The 26226-nt window shown below is 43.3% G+C and overlaps 1 protein-coding gene across 2 annotated transcripts in view; it reads left to right on the top strand.

Annotated features, from left to right (window-relative positions):
• ASPG (asparaginase) overlaps nucleotides 1-26226 on the top strand; it is a 151906-nt gene that overhangs the window by 116692 nt on the left and 8988 nt on the right. The window contains exons 13-15 of one of the 2 annotated variants that reach the window (XM_033952583.1): nucleotides 603-689; nucleotides 12355-12454; nucleotides 16561-16621. In XM_033952583.1, the coding sequence (XP_033808474.1) occupies nucleotides 603-689; nucleotides 12355-12454; nucleotides 16561-16621 (248 nt within the window). The remainder of the gene's footprint in view (nucleotides 1-602; nucleotides 690-12354; nucleotides 12455-16560; nucleotides 16622-26226) is intronic. The other variant, XM_033952584.1, reaches the window with a different exon arrangement.

The raw sequence follows: 26226 nt of genomic DNA, 5'->3' as shown, positions 1-26226 counted from the left end.
GTCGAGTGCGTTCCTGCCAATTGCAAATATTTAACTGGTTTAGAAATAATGAATCTCAGCTTTTCACACTTGATGCAGATGGGTAAAGCTTTCAGTTCAATGAATGTCATTAAAATTCCTTTCTGCATAACACCTCATAATTCTGACTAGAGGATCAAATAGGGGGAGTGATCTACTTATTCAGTTTTCTCCTTGCATTATCTTGGAGAATTATGTTGCTGTGTGTTGCATGCATAGCTTATTACTGCTAGCAAAATGATCTAGCTACAGTTATGAGTTTATTATTCTTTCAAGTATGTTTTGGTATACACTTGTTGATATGATGCTGTTAACTGCTTTTTGACATTGTTGGATAATCTGAACAAATCGGAAAAACGGGGAATGTTTTGTATCTAGATGTTGACATTTCAATTGAACTATACTATTCCTTTAGATGTATTTTGCAATTTTCTTGTATTGTGATGTCAGATACAGTATAACATTTTTGTTTCTGTACATTATGAATATTCTCATCTAATCTTATATCAGACTTCTTTCTGTGTTCACAATTATTTTATGGAAACTTGTTAGAAAAAAAAAATTATTTTCTGTTTTCTTAAAAGGAACTTTAAAGTAATACATCTCTTGCGCCAAACTGGAGCTCACCTTTCTAAGGAGGAACTAGGAGATATTGGAACAAAACTTTCTGGGTAAACATATATTTTTTTAAAATGTGTATTTTCATCTTATTTTGTTTACCCTGTTCCCTAGGAGAATTCCACCGGGTAAGTCAAGTCTTCCTGTTGACCAAGAAAAGAAAGAGATTGTCAGAGATTGAATGTCTTATCTTGCCTTTCCTATTTCTCACTCTTCAAAACCTCAGATATATCACCTAATAGGTAGATATTCAAACTTGCTAAGTAGACACAATAATCGCATAATTATAGCTGGTTATTTTTAGTCGAATTTTCAACTTTTCTTAACTGGTTCCACTTTCTGCCCTGCAACAGGTCAGCATTTTCCTTGTCTCTCTAACCCCCCCCCCCCCATTCTTTAAATTTAAAAAAGATGCTCCCATCTCTTCTTTCACCAGTTCTACCCTTTCTTCTTCCACTACTTGCAGTCAAAAACGAAATCCTGCCTGTAGAAATCTATCCCTCTCGGGTGTCCAAAAAAGGAAAAGTGGGGGCTGGGGAGCCTTTTCCCTTCTATCAAAAAAGGTCCTTATATTGCCAACTGTTTACTGATGAGCTGTAAAAATCATCTTTGTCCAGTAAATATAAGCACACTAGATATTACTTTACAAGTTTTTTGTTTTCATGGTAACAGTATTTCATATGATTGAACTGAAAAGAAATGCAAATACAGTAGCTGAGATGTTTGGATACCCACTATTACAGCAGACCTTGATTGAGATCAGAAAATAGAGATATTTTTTTTCAGTGCATTAGTTAATTTTTCACTGTTCACTTAAACACATCAAGTTCAATATACAGTGACACAGTTGCCATTTAACTTGAAATGTCCAACTTAAACTTTTAGGGTTATATGTATTTTTCAGTGGCACTATTCACAGGAAATGACATCTTTGAAAATTCACCTGTAAATTTTCTACTTACATTTAAAGTTGTACCTGCTATTTATCTTTTAGAACTTTTGCTGAATAACACTGCTTAAGGTATGCAGCACTATTTTAGATAGGTTGTAGAAGTATGAATTGAGATGTACATGTACGTCTGTTCTAATAAAGGGACATAGATGTTTGTGTTGGGTGTGTGCACCATAAGAATTCATTAAAAAAAAAAACCCAACCATATAGAAAATAGATGTTTTGAAAGCTGGCACATAACAAATTCTGTCTAAGATTGTAAAGATAGCCAGTTTTCCAAGGACAAGCAGACCATAGTATTCTCACAAGAGGGTGATGTACCCAGGGACATCACTCACTTCTGAGAATACTTATCCTGCTGTCCTCAGAGCACAGGTGAATAACTTCACTTTATCTTCTGGCACATAACTGGTTATGTGTCAGCACATAACCAGTGATCTGCAAACCATATCAGTCTGGCATTTGGGGGTCAAAAAACACTGAGGGTTTAAGGGGGCAACCCCCCTAATCCCTACAGTAGAGTCCTGCTCAATAGCAGCTGTTCACTAAATCCTAAACATGTTTGGGAACTGATGTAACTCCCAACTTCGATCATTTAGACCAGTGGTTCCCAAACCTGTCCTGGGGGACCCCCAGCTAGTCAAGTTTTCAAGATATCCCTAATGAATATGCATGAGAGAAATTTGCATATAATGGAAGTAACAGGTATGCAAATCTCTCTCATGCATATTCATTAGGGATATCTTGAAAACCTGACTTGCTGGAGGTCCCTCAGGACAGGTTTGGGAACCACTGATTCAGACCATAGAAGTTCTGGTTGCCCGGGATCACAAGGAGCAGTGGGGGATTTGAACCAACAATGTCAGAGTGCTAAGGCTGTAGCTCTAACCACTGCACCACACACACACAATAATAAACTTGTGGAACACATAGACAAACATGATTTAATGAGACAAGTCAGCATGGGTTCAGCTGAAGGAGATCTTGCCTCACCAATTTGCTTGACTTCTTTGAAGGTGTGAATAAACATGTGGATAAAGGTGATCCTCTTGATGTAGTGTGTCTAGATTTTCAGAAAGCTTTTGATAAAGTTACATAAGAATATAAGAATAGCCTTACTGGGTCAGAACAATGGTTCATCAAGCCCAGTAGCCGGTTCTCACGGTGGCCAAGCCAGGTCACTAATGCAAGGAGCCTAAAAAGCAAAATGGGGGAATTAGAAGCCATGGCCAATGCAGAGGACATAGATATCATTGGAATCTCTGAAACATGGTGGAATGAGGAAAAAGCAAATGGGATATAGCACTGCCGGGGTACAAGCTCTATCGCCAGGATAGGTCAGGACAGAAAGGAGGTAGAATAGCACTATACATAAAAGACGCAGCAGCGACAACCAACAAGCTGGAATCGCTATGAGTTTTTTTTTTTTAGGCCAGATGAAGCCGAACTGAGGCCTTTTTCTCCACTTCTTTTCTTTTTCTTTTCCCTCTTTCTTGTGGGAGTGTGAATGCTGTTGGGTGTAAGTTTAAGGCCTTGTAGTGTTGCTGGGAGTGTGTATCGTTTGTCCATGTGGGGCTTTGTTTTGAGTTAGTAAGGGATATATTCTGGCCCTAATCCTCTAATATTAATTTGTAGTTGAAGTCTCCCATAATAACCGTGTTACCGCTTTTGCATTCTCGCTTCATCTGGGCTTCCATTTCTTCATCGATATCTCCGGTTTGCCCGGGTGGATGATAGTATAGGTCTATCTTTATTTCAGGCCCTTTCCTTCCCGGTATTTTAACCCATAGCGATTCCAGCTTGTTGGTTGTCACTGCTGTGTCCATTCTTGTTGATTGAATGCTTTCTTTTATGTATAGTGCTATTCTACCTCCTTTCTGTCCTGACCTATCCTGGTGATAGAGCTTGTACCCCGGCAGTGCTATATCCCATTTGCTTTCCTCATTCCACCATGTTTCAGAGATTCCAATGATGTCTATGTCCTCTGCATTGGCTATGGCTTCTAATTCCCCCATTTTGTTTTTTAGGCTCCTTGCATTAGTATATATGCAATTTAGATCCTGGTATTTTTTTGTCTTCATTTCCTTTCCCTGTGCTTCGGTCTTTAGTGTCTTCATTTGCTACAATCTTTCTAATCTCCTCTTCTGGGTTAGTTGACTCCTGTAATTTGTCTCTTGTTTCTTCCCAGCCTTGTTTACCCCTTAGTATCTTCATGGGATACTTTCTTCCGAATCGTTGACGCTTGGTCGACTGTCAGCTTTCCCATTCCTCTTATTTAAAGCCTGTTCTATTCCTCTCTTAACGTTGTTTGCTAGAAGCCTAGTTCCCGCCGCGCTCAGGTGCAGTGCATCTCTCCTGTAGAGCTTGCTCTTGCCCCAGAACGTTGTCCAGTTCCTCACACCATTTCCTCATCCACGCATTTATTGATTGTAGTTCCTCCTGCCTTTTCACATCTGCCCTCGGTACCGGTAGGATCTCTGAGAACGCTATCTTCTAGGTTATCTTCAGCTTCCTTCCCAGAATCCTGAACTGTTCTATCAGTGTGCTTCTTCTGTAGTTTCTCCTGCTGACATCATTCATCCCGATGTGGATCATTACTGTGGTCTCTTCTGTCTCCGCTCCTTCCAAGATCTTTCCAATTTTGTCCACAATGTTCTTGGTTCTCGCTCCTGGGAGGCAGGTCTTCAGTCGATCCTCTCTCCCTCCTGCTATGTGGCTGTCCACATGCCTCAGGATCGAGTTTCCCACTAGGATCGCTGACTTTCCCTTCTTCAATTTTCGCTTTGGTATCGGGTCAATGTCCTCAGTGTGCTTCGCTCTTTCTTCTTCTGGGCATCGACTAGCCAATTTCTCCCCCTCGTGCGGTATTCCTCTGTGGGTGCCTTCTTTGAGGTTATCTGTTTCTTGTTCTCCCTTCCATGTTGGTGTTGGTGTTGGTGTAATTTCATCTTTCATCTGAAGTTCGTTCTCTTCCACCCTCCTCCTGTATACTTCCTCAATGAATTTCTCGAGTTCCTGACTTCCTCCTCGATGTGTCTCTCACTCATGAAATCTTCAGCTGTCCTGATTGGGTCCTCTGTGGTGTAAAGTCCTTCTTGCTCCTGTATCTTTTTTATATTGTATGTATTTCTCCCTATATTGTATGCATATAACTAGCTGAATCTCAAATGATTTACATTGTTTGTACTATGCTTAATTGTTGTGAACCGCCTAGAACTTTCAGGTATGGCGGTATATAAAAATAAATTATTATTATTATTATCTTGTCCTCTAGTCGCTTGACTTCCTTCTTCAAGCTTTTCAGCTCCTGACACCAGCCGCATACATATGACTCTCTCTCTTCTCTTTCTTGTCACTGCTGCTGCCTCCTGCTTAGTAAGTTCAGGTGAGGCCCCAGATCATTTAGTGCCGTGTGCCCTGTCTGTGTGAGCAGTAGGGATGTAGCCGAACACCCAATTGTTGGTGGGCCTGGACCCAAGTTGGGGTGAGCAGAAGAACCCTCCCCAAGCAATCTGGTTTCTCAAGCCCCAGCCCCCCCGTTGCTGCTACCGCTGTCGTCACTGCTGAATACCTGTTAAAAGTTTAGATCTTTGCTGGCAGCAAGTAGTGTGAATGATACACTTCTCGCGCTGGACCCACAGCCTTCCTTTTGACATACTCTGCTTATGTGGAAACAGAAAGTTGCATCAGAAGGAAGGCTGTAGGGCCAGCGCAAGAAGTATGTATTGGTCACATTGCTTGTTGCCAGAAAAGATATGCTCTGTAAAGGTATGTAGGCGGGAGAGGTTGCAGGAGATTTTAGCTGGTGGAGCATGGGGATCCCCACCAGCTACATCATAGGTATGCTGCTATTGGGTGGTCCTGGGTCCACCCATGGTTATGCCACTGCTGAACAGCTTACCTCCTTCTTTAGGCCAGCAGCTGCAGCAGTGGTGTACCTAGCATATGTGACACCCGGGGCCCATCATTTTTTTTGACACCCCCCCATCTGTATGAAAAACATGATTTTTAGTAACAATCCACACGTCACACAAGAGTGTACCTAGGAAAAGGCAGCATCTTACATATTGCAGTGAGCAGTACAACATCAATACACCCATTATAAAACTAAACAAGCCAGACTAGTACAGATCAATCCTACACAGTCAATCCTAACAGAAAACCATGTCTTTTCGAACACACAGAGCGCAGAAAAACACTTCGCATGTATGTAATCACAAACTAACCCCTCCCTCTTTTACAAAACTGTAGTGTGGTTTTTAACCATGGTGGTAACAGCTCAGATGCCAACGCTAAAAAAGCTCTACAGTTTTGTAAATGGGGAGATAGAATAAAAATACATAGACAAAGGTTAAACTGAAGTACCAAGAAGCTGGACTCTGCATACAATGCAACACCACAGAAACAGTGATGCATCTCCCTTAAAGCAAAAAAAATAAATAAATAAAGAGAATTTTTTTTCTACCTTGTCTTCTCTGGTTTCTGCTTTCCTCATCTTCTTATTACTCTCTTCCTTTCATCCACTGTCTACCATCTCTCTGCCCCTTCTATATGGCATCTTCTCTCCTTCTATTCCTCTTCCAGAAGCTTTATGCCTCCCACTTCCATCTTTCCCTTCACCCCCATTGGTCTGGCATCCATCTTCTTCCCTTCCCTCCTCCAATGGTCTGGCATCTCTCTCATCTTCTTCCCTCTCTCACACCCCCATGGTCTGGCATTTCACTCTCTCCTCTCCCTTCCCCCCCCCCCACTTCCATCAGCATCAGCCCCTCTTTCTTTCCCTCCAACCCAATTCCATCCAGTATCCTTCCCCCTTATGTCTCTTTCCCCTTTCCCTGCAATTCCATCAGCATCTACCCCTTTTTCACCCTTCACCATGCTGCATACCACCCTGACCCCCTTTCTCACCCTCCACTACGCTGCATACTACCCTGACTCCATTTCTCACCCTCCACCACGCTTCCATACCACCCTGACCCCTTTTTTCTCCTTCCACCACCCTGCTATGCTCCTTTCCATCAAAATCAGCAAGGTCCTGCGATGACTACTTCTGCTGCCTCTGCTCCGGAAGAGGTAAGTGACGTCGGAGGGGGGCTGGGCCAGCAGACGCACAGATTTGCAGCAAGGTCCCATGATGACTGCAGCTGCCGTCCACCCCCTGACCTCACTTATCTCTTCCGGAGCAGAGGCAGCAGAAGTAGTCATCACAGGACCTTGCTGCACTTAAGTGCGGCTGCCGTACATATTTCAGAGTCAGCAGCCACGCTGAGGTGTCATTTTCAGCAGCGTGGGAGCTTCCGGACCCGGCTGGCTGTGCACCCCCTTGAAGCGTGCATCCGGGGCGGACTGCCGCCCCCCCTTGGTATGCCACTGAGCTGCAGCAGCAATAGTACCACCTGGAGTGCAAGAAATAGGTCTGCACCAGAGAGGAGTTTCAGCCTCTACTGCTAGTGTTTTTCCTACCTGATATTGAAGTATCGGCCTGTAAAGAGCAGAAAACAAGGGGGAAATGACTGCTAGAGAGTGGCAAACATGAGTGGCTACCTAAAACCCCTTATTATTTTTTATGTTGTTATTACCCTTATCTCCTTCATCATTTAGCATGCTTAGTGCAAAGTGTATACTACTAGATTTTCATGTGTGTATATATGTTACATGTACATGCATTTGATTTTAATATGATTATGAGTTATGTGTACAATATATAAATCAGGTTGCCTACACCTGTTTCTCATCAACTTAACAAACTCAGGCCCTGATGCTCAAAGCTTCGGCAACCCATTAAAAAGTACTGATCTGGGATACTCAGCATAAAGAGCTTGCAAATTTATTGCACACTATTTGTGCTGAGTAGCCTGATAAAAAGGGGGATAGGCATTGGGCAACCCAGATATCTGTCAGCCTGACCTGCTGCAGCAACCCCGCAGGGGATTGAGGCCAGTTAGAGATCAGGATTTTCAGGGACTCAATTGAAGTGCAAACAAATAGATCTAGCACACTTCTTGTGGTTTCCTTTTGCTGGATTTTTATTTTGTTTCCACTTCAGCAGGGACAATGTAACTATGGAGTCAGAAAAGATGCTAAGCTATGAAATAAGACAGACTGACTCAGTAAATAACACAACCAATGAGGAGGGTCCGCTATACAAGAACTCAGCTCAGAGACATAAAACTCTGAAGAGGGAGAGGTAACCCCCTCTTAGAGAAAGAGTTTATCATCCAATCATCGCTTAATCAATGTTAAAAGCGAGTCCAGCTCAAAGGTATAAAAAAAATCTTTAACTGTGTGTATGTATCTCTTAATTGAAGTACTGTATATAATGAATTAAAAAAACTTTTGCACTCAGGTTAGCACTGGAAGCACTGGGACCCTTATGAGTTTTCCCTACAACTAAGCTAAGTGTGTTTTGAGCTTCCAGTGCTAACCTGAGTGCAAAAGTTTTTTGAATTCATTGTATACAGTACTTCAATTAAGAGATACATACACACAGTTAAAGATTTTTTATACCTTTGAGCTGGACTCGCTTTTAACATTGATTAAGCGATGATTGGATGATAAACTCTTTCCCTAAGAGGGGGTTACCTCTCCCTCTTCAGAGTTTTATGTCTCTGAGCTGAGTTCTTGTATAGCGGGCCCTCCTCATTGGTTGTGTTATTTACTGAGTCAGTCTGTCTTATTTCATAGGATTTTTATTTTGGGCAAATCTACTCAAATCAATGGCAGTCAAGAGTGGCTACTTTTAACAGCAGATTGGCAGCCTCTTCCCAGCAGCAGTGAAGTAGCAGCAGCAATGGGACCTCCAAGGTTTTGGGGGCTTTTTGTTTGTTTTATTTTTTTTTTTTTTTGGGGGGGGGGGGGTTGTTTGTTTTAGCCAAACAATATGAATGCAGCTATTGTACATGTGTTGTGTACGTCACACAACATATGTACAATAGTTACCAGTAGCTTCAGAGCTGCCGCAGAATTTTGGCTACAATCCTTCAGAAATAGGGGGATGTTCCCATTTGTGCATCACAAGGAAAGCTCATTAGAATGCTAATGAGATCCTTGTAATGCATTTTCACAGGGTTCTTGGTGGCTGCTATGAGGATCAGTAACTGCCATGGAGAAACATTTTGTGCATCAGGAGGAAGGTTTCCATGGTAGTAAGACTGCTTTAATAAATCTTACTGGCACGGAAACTATTTGCACATTGGAGCCTCAGCTGCTTATCTTCTGAAAATTGATAGATGATGAGCTGTTACAGGGGGAGATCCCAGGTTAGGATTGAACAAAGTGAGGTAAGCTAGCCAGTTTGGGATCTGTATATGGGATCTGCCAGATGCACAACCAAAGCAACTTGATTCTGGTTTCTAGAGAGAGTTGCATGTCCAGCCAGTAAGGAATAGTGAATACTGAATCCCTATTGGGGGAAGGGGGGCATAACAGCCTACAATCATACTCATCCAAATCTACTCACTTGCATACACTTCTCTTGCACTCGTTCCTGCACATGCATGTGCTTGAATACTCAGACCTCAAAATATCTAATTTATGCACTTGAATAATGTGTTTCCTTGAAAATAAGACACTGTCTTATATTAATTTGGGGCTCAAAAAAGGCGGTAGGTCTTATTTTTTTTAAGTACAATGATCATCTCTCCCTTCCTCTCCACCACCCCAGTTCTTCAATTTCCTTTCCCTCCCCCACATGTGCAGCATCTGTCCTCCCCTCTCACCAATCCACTTATGCAGTATTTTTCAATCCCTCCCTCCCTCCCACCCATCCTGCTGTGCAACAGAACCCTTGCGGCTTCTATCCCTTCCATCCCACCCACCCATCTCCCTGTGCAGCAGAACCCTTGCAGCTTCTATCCCTTCCATCCCTCCCACCAATCCCCTTGTGCAGCAGAACCCTTGCGGCTTCTATCCCTTCCATCCCTCCCACCCATCCCCTTGTGCAGCAGAACCCTTGCAGCTTCTATCCCTCCCCTTGTGCAGCAGAACCCTTGCAGCTTCTATCCCTCCCACCCATCCCCCTGTTCATCAGAACCCTTGCAGCTTCTATCCCTCTCATCCCTTCCTCCCATCCCCCTGTGCAGCATCTTTCTATCCCTCCCAACCCCCCCCCCCCCGCCACCGCTGCACCCCCCCCCCCCCCCCGCTGACCCTTTCATCTCTCCCTCCCAGCCGAACCCCAACCGCAAGCTAAAATACCTGGAAACAAATGGTAGCGTCAGCAGCACAGGCTGCATCACAGCCTGCCCTTCTCACATCCGGGCATTCCTCTGCCGCATCACTGATGATGTCATCAGCAACGTGGCACCGAACAGCCAGGCATGAGAAGGACAGGCCACGATGCAGCATGTGCTTCCGACGCTGCCATTTGTTATCAGGGTTTGGATGGGAGGGAGAGATGGAAGGGTTGGCGAGGGGAAGCGCTGCTGCCGGCAACTAGGGCTTATTTTTTGGGGTAGGGCTTATATTAAGATATACCCCAAAAATCATACTAGGGCTTATTTTCGGGATAGGTCTTATTTTCGGGGAAATGCAGTATTACATTCAGAAGTGCCTTTTGCTCTGCTTTTGCCATGCATTTTCCAACTTGCATAAATGTAATTGTTTTAACTAGAGAATGACACGGGGACCGTTTACTGCGGTAAACTGTGATCACCACAGGAATGGAGACATTTGCAACTGGTTTACCACAGGAATAGGGACAAGACCTTTCACCGCCCTGTGGGAATGGGGACATGACCTTTTACTGCCCCATGGGATCGGTGAAAAGTCTCTTGCTCCTGTGGTAAAAAAATTGCATCTCCTCCCCAGCATCTCTTACACCTATTTTACCTTCAGAAGTAAGCCATGCCACGATGAAGACAGAAGGAACCCAAAACCAAAGCCTGAGACCAATGTGATTTGAAGAATAAAATTATCGGACAACAAAAGGTAGAAAAAAATCAATTTATTTTATATTTTGTGATTAGAATATTTCAGATTTGAAATCTGTGTCCTGCTAGAGCTGGTATTAGACATAACTGGGGACCACAGAACCCAGGCTGTGTTTCTTCAGCTTCCAGCTGGCTTAGGGCTCTCTCTGACCGGGGGCAATTGCACTAGTTATACTCCCCTAACACTATTCTTGCCATGTGTGACTGAAGTATTCTGTTAGCTTGATTTTTCTACGTAGCATTCTGTAGTAATTTGGTTTGTTCAGTTTTCACAATAGTGAAGGGGATATTTGTGAAAGGCAGGGGAGAGACGGGTTTTGTTGATCATTGCTCTGTATTATTTGTGTTTATAAAATGACATTTTTACAGAATATAAAAAGAGACAATACTTTAATAAAATAAGTTCAGTATAAAAATATTACTATTCAAGCTGGTGCGGATGGGATCTGACAGTTTGCAGGACAGGGACTGAGCTCGCACGGACGGGGCAGGCATGGGGACTGAGCTCGCAGGGATGGGGCAGGGACAGGGATGAGCTCATGGGGAAGGGGCGGGAACGGTGATACATTTTTTCCCCTTATCATTCTCTAGTTCTAACTATTCAACAAAAACTTCTCTGGCAGACTAGATGTCGCCTAGCTTTTCTCATATTATTTAAAGAAGTATGTTCTTGAATAAAAATTCCTCAGTGCCAATGTTTCTGCTACCTAAGTGATGATTAAGACAATTTAAAATTTAAATAATTGTGAAAATTATTTTTCTTTCTGCAATAAACATCTAATGAAGAATTGCATGTGTCCACCCTCTAATTACTTTGCTGCTAATTTATGTGATAGTGCTAGCTTTGTTACAGGAGCACTAGAGGAGTGGCTCAGAAATGGCATCCTTCCACTTAAATTTTAGCCCCTCCTTTTATCTACTGATCTTGTTTTACGGGTTAACCTAAGCTGGGTGCTTCAGAAGTGAAAGGATCAGCTTAAAGATGAGTTTGTACTGGTTGTATTTGCAATTTTAAAACTTATTTACCAGGATAGATAGTGATTTACCTAGAAAAATCGAGGGAGGATATTTTTCAGGTAGCCTATCTAGCAAAAAGTACACACTGGGTTGCATTACTGTATGTGATTTTAGCTAGATTGAGGAAGCATTCCCAGAGGCGTGTTGGGCGAGAGAGGGAAATAACACACACAAAAAACATTTTCAAATCTATTTGTTTTCCATTGAAATTATACTTCCATGAGAGTGTGGAATCCTCAGGTACTTTGTTTAATGGACCGCTTTTAAAGGTAAAGCATGGAAGTTTTTCATTTAGAAAATTAGCTAAACCATTTGTTCTTAGGGCTAGATTTAAAAAAAAAAAAAAAAAATGCTAAAAAACAGGTGGGTTGCTGTCAGCCATTATAGTAGCAATTGTAAAAAAGCGAGTCATTCTCCAAAAAGCATTCATGTAAATGAGATTGGTGGAGAGTAGCGAAGACTCGCTCAATTTGCATGTGCCCATTGCTGGTTACAGTGACGGGCACATTCGCAGAATAAATACCCACAACAACAGGCTATTCTCTGTTTGATTATTTTCCCTTTAATATAAGAAGCCAGGAGTTTACCTGCTTTATTAGATTCAGAATAATATGTTGCTGATTGTATCTGCTATTACTTTTAGACAATGTTAGAAAACATCTCATTATACTGAAATTTAAGTCATCGTAGTTTGGAGAACTTTAATTGGTTGAACTGATTATATAACTCGGACTCTAAAGCTGCTAAAAGGGGGGCCATATGTAGGTAATGTATCTGACCTTATACTATTATAACAAATATTACTACTTTTATATACAGTTTGGCTGCCAGTGGTGATGTGGAAGGGTTGAAAGCATGGATACTAGCAGGTGTAAGCATGGAAGAATTAAGCTATGATCGCAAAACTCCTTTACAAGTAGTAAGTGCCTCCCTTGTATAAATTGTTATTTTGTTCCTTATTGGAACAAATAACTCCACGTAGTTAACAAGACTGTCTTTGCCAATTGAGTTTCAGCTCATGATTGATCTGTTGGATTTCAGGAAAGTAGTATAAATCTTACTTTATGAGAGAGTTTTTATTTGATTTAGGGTGCGAGATACATGATTAACCTATATTAGATCCAGCTTTTTATGTTTCAATCTTTAAGTCACTTTGAGGGCAATTCTATAACTGTGCACCTGTATTTCAGAACCTAGAGGGCACTAATGTGATGTCTTTCTATAAGGAAAAGTAGATACCTACATTCCTTTATTATAACCAGGTATACTGTGTTTAGGAGTAAGCACTTATCTCTGGCAACTATTTATGCCTAATTGCTGGAGTGCTTACTGATAGTTAAGTTAGACCTGGATATTTAATGCTGGGTGATGTCCAGGTGTGAGTGGCCAGGAGCTAGCCAGCACTTATGTAGATCGCTGGGACCCACATAACACACTTATTTGAGTCTTGGCTGATTATCAACTAGCAATGAGGCAAAAAATGGTCAAAAGGTTCCGTGAGTGATTGCAGAACAGCAAAACCACCAACACAAAGGAATATGTGTACTAAAATAATAATAAGAGTGTAAGACAATGTAAGGTACCCTCAGTGTGCAGGATAAGCGACGGGAGAAAAACTTCAGTGCTTCAAGCAAAGAGGTAGAGGCTAGAAAGCCCCCACCTACACACCCATCATGGGGTACCTATAGTGTGTTTTGAAATTAAATAGCACAATCCCAAACAAGTGCACAATGAACACAAATAAAAAAATGGATTCACAAACTGCAATCACTCAGGGAATCCCCCAGCCAACTCCCAGCAAAAAATCAAAAAAGCAACTTAGCTTGAAGAGTCTTCATTTAACGTCCAGGGGTGCGGGAACAATGTAGATGAAACACCGCAAAACCAGGTTCAACCAAGCCTGATTTCGGGAACAAAATCCCTTCCTCAGGAACCCATGAATCAAGTATCCAAACGGACTTCAAGGCAGGCTGGAGAGAAAGAGAGGAGCTAACAGGGCGGGGGGGAGGGGGGGCAGACCAAAAAGGCCTTAAAAGCCATCAAAAATGACATAGAAACATAGAAGATGACGGCAGAAAAGGGCTACAGCCCATCAAGTCTGCCCACTCTGCTTACCCACCCCCTGTCTATGCCCAATGACCCAATTTCCTTATCTTGATCCTCGTAGGGATCCCACATGGGTGACGTCAGCGGCCAATCACAAGCTAGGGGAGGAGCAAGTCCAACAAAGATGATGTCACAAACTAAAGGAGGAAACTAAACTATACTATACTATAGTGTTCCATTCGATACTGTTGTTTAATCCCTTAGGGGAGACACTCTGAAGATGGAAAATCCAAAACTGTTCTCTCAAATTGATGTAAGCCATTTTGTCACCCCGGAAATCTTTAGGGATCTGTTCAAGGACGAACCAAGAAAGGTCCCCAAAAACATGATTCTTCTCCATACAATGGTGTGTAGGTGGGGGCTTTCTAGCCTCTACCTCTTCGCTTGAAGCATTGGAGTTTTTCTCCCGTCGCATATCCTGCGCACTGAGGGTACCTTACATTGTCACACTCTTATTATTATTTTAGTACACATATTCCTTTGTATGTTGGTGGTTTTGCTGTTCTGCAATCACTCACGGAACCTTTTGACCATTTTTTGCCTCATTGTTGGATTCTTTTAAGTTTCGTTGGCAATTCTTTTTTTGGAGTCAGTTGTCTGATTATCAACTAGGGCATGGATTATTTTTTATTTGAGATTTTTTATCCTGCCTATCAAAATTTCTAAATTTACAATAAGAAAAAGCATAAAATCAATAGAAGCAATAACAAAACAATATACAATATCTAGCACAGAAAACATGTGGACCGGAGTGGTCCCCATTCCTCTCCTGCCCTGTCAACTCTGAATTCAAAATGGTAGCACTGATCCCCTAGCAGTAGTCTCATAGTACTACTGCTAGAGGTCAGCTTGGAGCTTGGATCCAATGTGGCACGTCTCAAGTATATTTAAGTCTTGATATACCGCTTTTATAATCAAAGTGGTTTCCAATTAATACAAAGTGTTAAAAAGTTAAAATATAAAAAAATATAACATAAAGGGAATGCATAAACAATTACAATATAGAAACAACATGATACACATGGGCAAAAGGGAGGATACATTGTTTAAAATAAAAGAAAGGGGAGAAAAAAACCCCAAAAGGTAAAAAAGGAGTCTTTGATGTAAGGCCTATTGTCTGAGCTTTTTGAACAAAAAATTAAGTATAGATCTCAAAAGCATCTCTGAAAAGAAATGTTTTAAGATTAGATTTAAAATTATTGAGATTCTTTTCTTGTCTCAAGAGTAAGAGGTAAAGTATTCCACAATGTTGGAGCGGTTACAGAAAAGATTGTTTTACGTGTTGTATCATAAAACAATTGGTGGACTGAGGGGACCGCTAGAAGATGTTGGGAGGAGTGTAGCGTCCTATGTGGGTCATGTTGGATTAACATCCTATCTATAAAGGAATGTGATTAGATCGAACTTTAAAAGTAAGAAGTAGTATTTTGAAAGTAATCCTATGTGAAATGGGTAGCCAGTGTGCTTTCCTGAGAAATGGTGTTAGATTATCAAAATTTTTTAGCATTAAAAATGATTTTTACTGCAGTGTTCTGAATGATTTGTAATCTCCTGATCTCCTTTTGCTTTCCTGAGAAATGGTGTTAGATGATCAAATTTTTTAGCATTAAAAATGATTTTTACTGTAGTGTTCTGAATGATTTGTAATCTCCTGATCTCCTTTTGAGTGATGCCCTGGTAAAGTGAGTTACAATAATCAAAAGTTGAAATTACTAAAGAATGAACAAGGATATTGATAGAATTTGGATTGAGTAGTGATTTGAGAGATCTGATTATTTTTAGTATGAAGAAACATTTTTGTACCACAGAGCTGATCTGAGTTTGGAAAGATAGTGTGCTGTCCAGGATCACTCCTGAGAATTTTAATGGTTGGTACAAATTCTATTGGGATTGAAGAAATACATATTGGGGATTCAAGGATTTTAGGTCGGTCTTGAGAGACAAGCATACATTTGGTTTTTGGCAGGACTGGAACGGGAACCACACTAGTTCATCCCACTAGACAGCAGAGATCTCCTGTGGGTAAATCTTTGGAATGGCTGGCTGTCCAGGTGGGGAATTCGGGAATGGAGTGGGGAGACTGAGGCATGGATTCAGTGACCTGGAAGTTATGCAGATGCCACCTGATATTCACTAGAAAATAAGGCCTTACAAAAGGCTGTCCCCTCTGGCTGCTTAGGTATGCTTCGCACCAGCACTAAATATGACCCATTCCTGCATAATTACTAGCTCTTCTCAATCTCTGCCTGGATTTTAATTATATGGTCTGAGCTGATATTTAGCAACAAGTTTGATTACGTGTCGCTGAATATGTTGTAGGGTTTATTTGGTTATTAATATATAAACTAACGAGGGGGTCACGCAAAGCAGTTTATAAACTAAAATTGAATATAGAAAGGAATGCCATTAAAAGACAGGAAAGATGCGATTTGTGAAGATTTTGTTATGTATATTAGGTCTGTGCTTGTATTCCTATGACAAAATGCTAATAAAACTGATTGAACTTAAAAAAAAAAAAGAATAGTAAATTCAAGGCATAATAGAACAGATCTGTGGTGGACTTAGGCTGGCCAGAAGCCTAAAGTCTCCGGCTCACACCAGAAAACTGAAGGATTTCTGGAAAAGATCAGTCTTAATGGCCCTCTTACCAAGTTTTAAGTGGGCAGGAGCCTTTCCTGCCCACTTAAACCATGCTGAATAGTAACCTCTTTGTTTCTTTGGAATCTGCTAAGAACTGAGAGAATTGGTGGCATATACTGTAAATTATTCTAACCAATTATTAAGCTACCCACATGTATTAAATATTACAGTAGCTACATCTGGATTAATCAGTGTGTTAGAACACTCTGCTGCTGTCTGTTTATATGTATTTATTTCTTTGCTATTGTAGTAATTGCTATTATAAATCTTTAACTACAGGCAGAAGCTACAGGAAATATAGCGGTCGTGGAATTTCTAAAGCAGACTGATCAGAAAAAAGGCAAGTAACAGTTGGTGGAATGGTTGGGTGTATGTGAGTGGGTGATAAGACAGTAGAAATAAGGAGATGATGATGCCTTTAGCAAGACTGCATCTGGGCCATTATGTTCAGTTCTTAAGGCCTTATATTCAAATTACACAGAAAGGAATAGAGGAAATGTAGAGACGGGTTTAAAATGCTGTAGTTTGCACAATATCATAAAAGATAAGGACCTAAAATAAAATGTGTGTATGTAATCTTTTGAAGAACAAAAGGTATAAATAATGTAAAAGATGATAGGGAGAAAACCAGGAGAGAACAGAACCCTGGAATCCCAGCGAGGATGAATTATGAATGTTAACAGATGATGGTCAGAGAGGGGAAGAGTTGTGGTGCAGAATTTGGTGGTAGAGCAGTTGGAAGAGAAGATAAGGTCAAGGCAGTGGCCATTCAGAATATATCTAAAAAAGGGGAAGTTTTAAAAATAGGTGATTTTAACATGCCGGATATTGATCGGGGTATCCCTATTGCGGTCTTCTAGAAGTAGGGAGATCCTGGATTCTCTACAAGGAAAACTGTTCCAGCAGTTGGTAATGGAACCCACATGGGATGGGGTCATACTGGACTTAGTGCTTACAAACGGGGAAAGTTTCTGATGTTACAGTGGGTGATCGTCTGGCATGGTACGGTTTAATATTAACACGGGTATAGAGAGGACTCATTCAAAAGTAAAGGTTCTAGACTTTAAAAAAAAAACTAACTTTGTTCGGATGGGGGGTTACATCAAGGAATTGTCTGGATGGGAATGTCTGGAAGGAGTAGAAATGCTGTGAGCAAAAGTGAAAGGATTTATTGTAAGGGCAACAAATCTCTTTGTGAGGCAAGTAAGTAAAAGAGAAAAAGAATACTGATTTGATTCTCAAAAGTTGTAGCTGAGAAGGTAAGGAATAAGATTAGTTTTCATAAACTACAAAAGATTGCAGAAAGAGGAAGACATGCAAAAATATCTAGAAAAGTTAAGCAAGGCAGGTCGAGAAGTCAGGAAAGGAAAGATACAAATGGAAGAAAAAAAAATAGCTAACATGGTAAAATGGGGAGACAAAAACATGTTTTAGATATATCATTGATAGGAAGAAGTACAAAAGTGACATTGTGAGACTCAAAAGTGAAGGGGAGAAATATATAGAAGCTGATAAAGAAAAGGCTGAATTGCTTAACAAATATTTCTGTTCTGTGCTCACGGCTAAAGATCCGGGAGCGGAACCACAGAAGACAAATGTGAATAGGGATGGTGGAGTGGTAGACCCCAATCGATTTTCAAAGGGTTATGTTCATGAGGAACTAGCTAAATTAAAAGTAGACAAAGCGATGGGGCCGGATGGTGCACATCTGAGGGTGCTAAAGGAACTTAGGGAAGTTCTGGTGGCTCCACTGACAGACCTTTTCAATGCTTCTCTAGAGTCTTGAGTGGTGCTAGAGGACTGGAGAGGGCCGATGTGGTCCCTGTACATAAAAGTGGAAGTAAGGAAGAAGTAGGGAATTACAGGCCAGTAAGTCTGACTTCCATGGTAAGCAAATTAATGGAAATGCTTTTAAAACAGAGAATGGTGACGTTTCTGAAATCTGGTGGATTACAGGACCAGAGGCAACATGAATTCACTAGAGGTAGGTCTTGTCAGATAAATCTGATCAATTTCTTTGACTGGGTGACCAGAGAATTGGATAGAGGGAGTGCATTAGATGTGGTATATTTAGATTTTTAACAAAGCCATTAACAATGTACCACACAGACTGCTAATAAATAAACTGAGTGCTCTTGGGATGGGTTCCAAAGTGACAGGCTGGGTTAGGAACTGATTAAGTAGAAGATGATAGAGGGTAGTGGTCAATGGAGATTACTCTGAGGAAAAGGATGTTAACAATGGTGTGCCTCAAGGTTCTGTTCTTTAAACATTTTTAATAGCGATGTTGCTGAAGGTCTGTCAGGTAAGATTGCCTCTTTGCGGATGATTCCAAAATCTGCAATAGAGTAGACACCCCGGCTAGTGTGAATGACATGAAGAAAGACCTAGCAAAGCTTGAACAGTCTGAAAGTTGGTAGCTAAAATTTAATGCTAAGAAATGTAAGGTCATGCGTTTGGGCTGCAAATACCCGAAGGAACAGTATAGTTTAGTGGGTAAAGAACTTATGTGCATGACAGAAGAGCGGAACTTGGGTGTGATTGTATGTGTTGATCTTAAGGTGGCCAAACGGGTTGAAAAGGTGACAGTAAAAGCTAGAAAGATAGGGTGCATAGGAACAGGTATGGCCAGTAGGAAAAAGGAGGTATTGGTGCCACTGTATAAGACTCTGGTGACACCTCATTTAGAATATTGTGTACAATTCTGGAGATTACATCATCAAAAAGATATAAAAAGATGGAGTTCGTCCAGAGGAAGACTACTAAAATGGTGCATGGTCTTCATCATAAGGTGTATGGGGACAGACTTAAAGATCTCAATATGAATACTTCAGAGGAATGGCGGGAGAGGGGAGATATGATAGAGACATTTAAATACCTACATAGCATAAATGCGCATAAGTTGAGTCTTTCAATTGAAAGGATGCTCTGCAATGAGAGGGCATAGGATGAAGTTAAGAGGTGATAGGCTCCAAAGTAATCAAAGGAAATACTTTTTTATAGAAAAGGTGGTAGATGCGTGGTACAGTTTCCCAGAAGAAGTGGTGGAGATGGAGACTGTGTCTGAATTCATGAAGGCATGGGTTAGGCACATGAGATCTCTCAGAGAGAGAGAGAGATAATAGTTACTGCAGATGGGCAGACTAGATGGGCCATTTGGCCTTTATCTGCCATCATGTTACTATAATAAAAAACCTTAGGCGTCCAAAAAGCATCCTAATTGGACGTCCTAATTGCCAGGACATTCAAGTGCCGATAATCAAAACCGTCTTTCTGTAATCTAGCGAGGTGTTCCAGCCTCTGTACGTTTAGAGCATGAGATGGGTATGGTGGAGGCATGTTATGGGAGGGCTTTGGGCCGTTTCAAGGGCGTATTAGACATGGACATCATGCAGCGATAAACATTTTGCAAGCCATCCTGAACAAAACTTTTATGTTTGGAACTAGACCTGTTTTAGAAGGGTCTAAGTGCCACAAAGGTGCCTAAACTGACTAGATGACCACTGCATGCATTAAGGTAAGACATGCCCACACTCCCCCAGTGCTCACATACCCCCCTCACACCCACAAAGATCAGAATACAAATACCTGTCTTCTGAACATCAGCACCTAGTATAGGAAAGCCTATTAGAGCTGTATATAGGTGTCTTATGTAGCCTGGTGGGTGAGCTAGTTAACCATAGAGAGGAGTAGCAAGTCCCATAAGCCACTCTGACCACTATATTCATTGTGGAAAATGTGAGTCCATCAACCAACCCCCCAAACCCCACTCTACTGTCCTATAGGTGCCACTTGCAATCATAAGAGGCTTTGGGCTTGTAGACAGGTGGGTATAGTGAGTTTGTTTGTTTGTTTTTTTGGGGGGAGGCTCACCATAACCTATAAGGGAGTTTTGGTGGGATGTTTATCTGGCACCCTTTATGTGAAGTTCACAGCAATGCCCTCTAAGGTGCCCCACTGCTCTGTTGCCATGTCTGGGTGGCCAGTCCACTACAGGACTGGCCCTTCCCACATCCAAATGGTCTTGTTCTGGGCATTTGGGACTTGGATGAAATTTTGGTCAAAAATGTAGTATAAAAATAGATGTCCTGGTAGTCTGGGCGTCCCAATGGCCTGGATGTCCAGATTGAGGATTTAAAAAAACAAATTATTTCTAGACGTATGGTGGTTGCCTTTCAAAAATAGGCATTTTCTTACTGCCAACTTTGGACATCTAGCACCATACATCCAAATCGGACTTATTTGTATGTTTTGAAAATGCCCCTCATAGTGGAATTTTATAAGGTCTGTAATTTTTTTTAAAACACGAGTAGGCGGTCCTAAATAAACAATATTGCAATAATCTAACCTGGTTGTAAAAAGAAATGACAAACAAATGAAAAGCACTCTGAAGAAGGCCCTAATTGAACAAAGTTGTCTCAAAATAAAGAAACCAGATTTGCAAATAGCAGGAATAAAAGGGAGTCCAAAATCATCCCAAGATAACAAAATGAAGTGATTTGGGGTAGCAGTAGTACCAAAAAATGATAAAGTATCATCAGAACAGTGGAGGTTAGCAGTAAGCCAGCATGCATGGTTTTTGCCACAATTTAAGACTAAATGATGATCGCTAAGCACCTATCTATAAGCATTAAACAGTTTTAAAGAGATGCAATGTTGGGATTGACAAAGTCATTGTGAAAAAGAAACAAAATATCATCTGCATATATGTAGAATGATATTCCAGCTTCTTTCTTAAGTAACATCGGGATCTGGATAGTCCCATCATGTCATTCACCCTCCTTTCCCTACCCCATATTAATAAAACAACACACCTTATTGTGGTAAATAGCCGCAGCTCTTTATTAAATCACATTAACCCATAAATACATTTGCATAAATTAACATCAAAACATTTGCATAAATTAACATCATTAACACATTGAACCTTAATTAACAATGAACCTCAGCAAGCTCCTCCCGAGCTACCCTGTGTAACAGTACCTTTGCCCCCGACCCCGCCACCAACAGCAAGTGTCTGAGGGGTGGCATGACCTCATGCCCCTTTAACCCGGGTCACCTGACCCCAAGGCACGGCTCCCAGCCGGCCCACCGCTCATCGCCGGATGAGCCCCAGCACCCAGTAGCTCGGGAGACCCGCCTCACACACCACGAAGTTCACCAAAGGGAGGGAGGGCGGGACAAAATTATGCCTTGGAGGACCTGCAATGAACTCAGTCCTCCAAGGCTCATACTAAAACTTTAAGTAAAACGCCCCCCTTTTCCTGCACTATCCAATCCCTGCCTCTCCTTTTGGCGCGAACCCCTCCCCTTCTTCCATATAATTCCTTCTAACGGTTCTTCTCTACCAACCCCCCCCCCCCCTTCTTCCCTACCTTGCCTGCAAGCAACACACGGGCCTCCCAGCCCCGTGTTACTCTCCGCCCATTGAGACCAGCTCTCGGGCTCCTTCTAACATCGGGATCTGGATAGTCCCATCATGTTGTCATTCACCCTCCTTTCCCTACCCCATATTAATAAAACAACACACCTTATTGTGGTAAATAGCCGCAGCTCTTTATTAAATCACATTAACCCATAAATACATTTGCATAAATTAACATCAAAACATTTGCATAAATTAACATCATTAACACATTGAACCTTAATTAACAATGAACCTCAGCAAGCTCCTCCCGAGCTACCCTGTGTAACAGTACCTTTGCCCCCGACCCCGCCACCAACAGCAAGTGTCTGAGGGGTGGCATGACCTCATGCCCCTTTAACCCGGGTCACCTGACCCCAAGGCACGGCTCCCAGCCGGCCCACCGCTCATCGCCGGATGAGCCCCAGCACCCAGTAGCTCGGGAGACCCGCCACAGGCCTGTACAAACAGGCCCTCCCCCAAAAGAGCAGCGACCACTACCGAGCACTGAGAAACCTCTCACAACTGGACGCAAAATCATCCAGCAAAAGGTCCCACCCCACATCCGACAAGTGAACCCCATCTGTATGAAACAAACCAAAACAATTAACATCAACCCAATCATGTAGTATCTGCCACCCTCCATGACCAACCACCCATTTCCCAACTTGTCTGTTAAGCTTGGCCAGGCCCCTCGTCCAACGTCGGGACGCTATACGACGTGGACGAGGCACAATGTCAGACCATACGAGCAACACCCCCGGGAACCAATCCCACACCACCCGCAGATCATCCTTGATCCTATTGACCAAGTCCTTTCCCGTCCAGGCATCCACATCATTACCCCCCAAATGGATCAGCAGTATGTCAGGATGACTAGTCCGGGATCGCAGATCAGTCAACAAGACCAACAACTGACTCCAACGCATCCCACGTTGTCCCCACCAGGAAACACGAAGTCCCAAATGCCCCAGTCCGAGATGACGACCACCTGGGCGGATACCTGCACGTTCGCTAGCCCAGTGGATGAAAGAATGGCCCACGATCCACATAGAATAGGAACGGGAACTGGTAGCTGAAAAGAGAATAAAACAAAACAAATCAAACCCCCCCGCCAATGGGCCTTTAGGAAAATCCCATTACTGAGAACCTCGCGCAACAAGGCCCCCAGCACCTTCACCCGCACCACGAATATAACCCCGAAAGGCATTTGAAACCCACCGCCCCAATCTCTGGATGCCCTCCCCTGACATACCAGCACTATTAGCACTCGTGGCAGCACCAATCCTGAAGGAATGAGTTCCGAAATCGGCCGGATTCATACCACAACGCACCAACACCAAATTGAGTACAGCCCGAAACTGGTAACGCGTCAGAGGGGCGCCATCAGCATGTACAAACAATATCTGAGTGATAGAGGGTCGAATGGCTAAGTAACCACGCATCCGCAAAACCGGACAAGACAAACAGCCAGACACAGCGTGCAGCACCACCCAATGCCCAACACCACACTGATCAGTCTTAGAGCTAACAATATGCAGCCGTAACACCGAATCCTGCAAAGCCACATGCTGAATCCGAAGTCCCCGTGGGACTCCTCCAGAATCCGGACCTACGACTAACTCACTAACCCGTAAGGCACCGAAAAAGGCAATGGAAAAAGCCGCCTGAAATAAACAGGCCTCAAAAGGCGAGTTGGCAACCTCAGGCAATACCGCCAACAAACGTAAAAGTAACTCATGAGTAACAGGCAACCTCGAGTCACGCTGCTGAGGAAGAACGCGACCTAAAGCCCGTAGCAACCGTTGGACCAAAAAACTAGATACAGGGCAAGCCCAACCTAAGGCCCTGCAGAAAAAAGAAAAACCCGCCAATTGACCCCGCACTACACCCCGAGAAACCCGCTCCCGAAAAGAAGACAGCACGAAATCCTCCAATAAGGATTCGGCCACATCTCCCGGACACCAACCCCTATCAGCTAAGAAAGCTGCTACCGCCCGAAACCCCGCTGAATAGCGTGACCACGTAGAAGATGCTACAGACATACGGAGCATCGTCCAGACTCCTTCCCGACCAGGCTCCACAAACGCGCTGGCATCCGCGAACCGTCTGCTCGAGCTCCTGGCGCCAGCCGACGAAACTGCAAAAAATTGAAACGAGACAAAGCATCAGCAATGCCATTTTGCAAACCCGGAACATGGCGAGCACGAACAAACAAATTCAACCGCAAACAGCGCAAAACCAACTCCCGCATGAGCTCATTCACCGCCAAACAGCGCGCCGCCTGACGATTAACGACCTCCACAACTCCCAAATTGTCACACCAAAATACCACCCGTCTATTACGCAAAACACCCGCCCAGAGCTCACAAGCCACTAAGAGCGGGAACAATTCCAACAAGGTAATATTCTTTGTAACGCCGGCCCGCACCCACTCCTCAGGCCAACGCTCCGCACACCAGTCTCCATTGCAATACAGACCGAAACCAATACCCCCTGCCGCATCTGAAAACAGCTCCAGGTCAACACTGGAAATCTCCGGTGCCAGCATCGGCACAGTCCCATTAAAATCCCGAAGAAAAACTGACCACATACGCAAATCGGCACGGACCCCCACAGGGAGACGCAAAAAATGATGACGATCCCGTACCCCTGCCGTTGAAGCTGCCAACCGACGTGAAAAAGCCCTCCCCATAGGAAGAACTCGACAGGCAAAATTAAGGGACCCCAACAAAGACTGAATCGTATGCAAGGTAGATTTAGGAGCATGAATCACCTGCTCAATGAGTCCGAGTAATTGACGAACTTTTAACACAGGCAGCCGCGTCACCAACGCCTCCGTGTCCAACTCTATCCCCAAAAACACCAAAGAAGTAACCGGCCCCTCCGATTTGTCACGAGCTAAAGGCACACCAAAAGCCTCCGCCAAATCCTCAAAAACCTGCTTAAGACGCTCACAAACCCCACTACTCCCTGCACCAATAAACAAGAAGTCATCCAGATAATGTACAACTGAGTCAACACCCACCTGCTGAACTAAGACCCAATGCAAGAATGAACTGAACATTTCGAAGTAAGCACACGAAATGGAACAGCCCATGGGCAAACACCGGTCATAAAAATACAAACCGTCAAAACGAAAACCCAATAACGGGTAAGCCCGCGGATGGATGGGTAGCAATCGGAATGCCGATTCGATATCCACCTTTGCCAGCAAAGCACCACGTCCGACAGAGACAATAAGCCTCAAAGCACTATCCAAAGAGGCATACCGCACAGTGCAAAGATCTTTGGGAATACCGTCATTAACCGACCGACCAACAGGCCGAGACAAGTTATGAATGAGACGATACTGCCCCGGCACTTTCTTAGGAATCACTGCCAGAGGCGAAATCTTCATGCTGGAAAAAGGGGGAACACGATAAGGACCCGCAATGCGCCCCAATCGAATCTCAGCAGACAACTTATCCCATACAATACCACGTAAAGTGGACACCGAAGATGAGTTTTGAACCCGCGCCGCCGATACCTCCCCCAAAAAAGGAATATCAAAACCTTCTGTAAACCCTGCCTCCAAAATATCCGCCACCCTCCGTCGACTATAACTGTGCAACCACGGGCGCATAGCTCCTACCCGAATCGGAGTAGGCACCGCAACCGAAACATCACTTCGCAACTCCCGCAGCTGCTCCACCGACCCGTTTAGGACATTTAACGGCCGCGTGCGATTGACCACAGATGGAGCAGGCGTGACGAAATTTACAGTCGGAGAAGGGACAGTTGGATTTATTAAATTTCCAACACACGTCGGAACCTGCTGAAGAACTCCCCCCCGACCCACCGCGAAAGGGCCGAACACTCCCAGGACTCCCAAAAGTCCGCACCGGCGCCCCCGATATAGATTTGGAAGCCATATGTGTAAGCCATAGATTCACATCCTGAGAACCCCAAGACATGAAACTATTTTCTTCCATTTTGTCCCTGAAGGCTTCGTCATAGTTCAACCAAGCCCACCCGCCGAAGCGCTGATAGGAATCCAAAATCGAATCCGCATAGGACAACAATAAACCGGCATCCTGTGGATTAGCACGACCCCACACACTCGCTAACCGTAAAAAAGCACGTATCCAATTAATAATGGAACGAGCAACTGGAAAGGGTTTAACCTCCTTCCCGTCCCGCTTAGATTTCCTATGCCTCTTCCTATGGGCTCTACCCTCCATGAGGCGAAAAATATCCAAACAGGACCGCCGGCGAATTTTCCGCCGCAAGTCCCGAGGAACCCTTTCCCACAATTCAGTAAGCGCCACTAGAGCCGGCGCACCCCGGACTTCCCCTGTAGATGCCTCCCCGCTACCCGCACCAGCAGAGTCTACACCTCCTGTAGGCCTTGCTTCCACAGAAGAGGCAGACGACGAGCCCGACGAAGAAGACCCAGACGACGAGGAAGACGAACCCCTATGCCGTCGCCTGCGTTTCTTACGCCGCGCCTTCCCCCCACCAGCAACCTGAGCAGGCGCCTTAGTACCTGTAGTAGTAGC

Source organism: Geotrypetes seraphini, chromosome 7 (genome assembly GCF_902459505.1).
Source record: "Geotrypetes seraphini chromosome 7, aGeoSer1.1, whole genome shotgun sequence".
Classification (NCBI taxonomy): domain Eukaryota; kingdom Metazoa; phylum Chordata; class Amphibia; order Gymnophiona; family Dermophiidae; genus Geotrypetes; species Geotrypetes seraphini.
The sequence above is the reverse complement of the archived record's forward strand: the minus strand, read 5'-3'. Positions and strand labels throughout refer to the sequence as shown.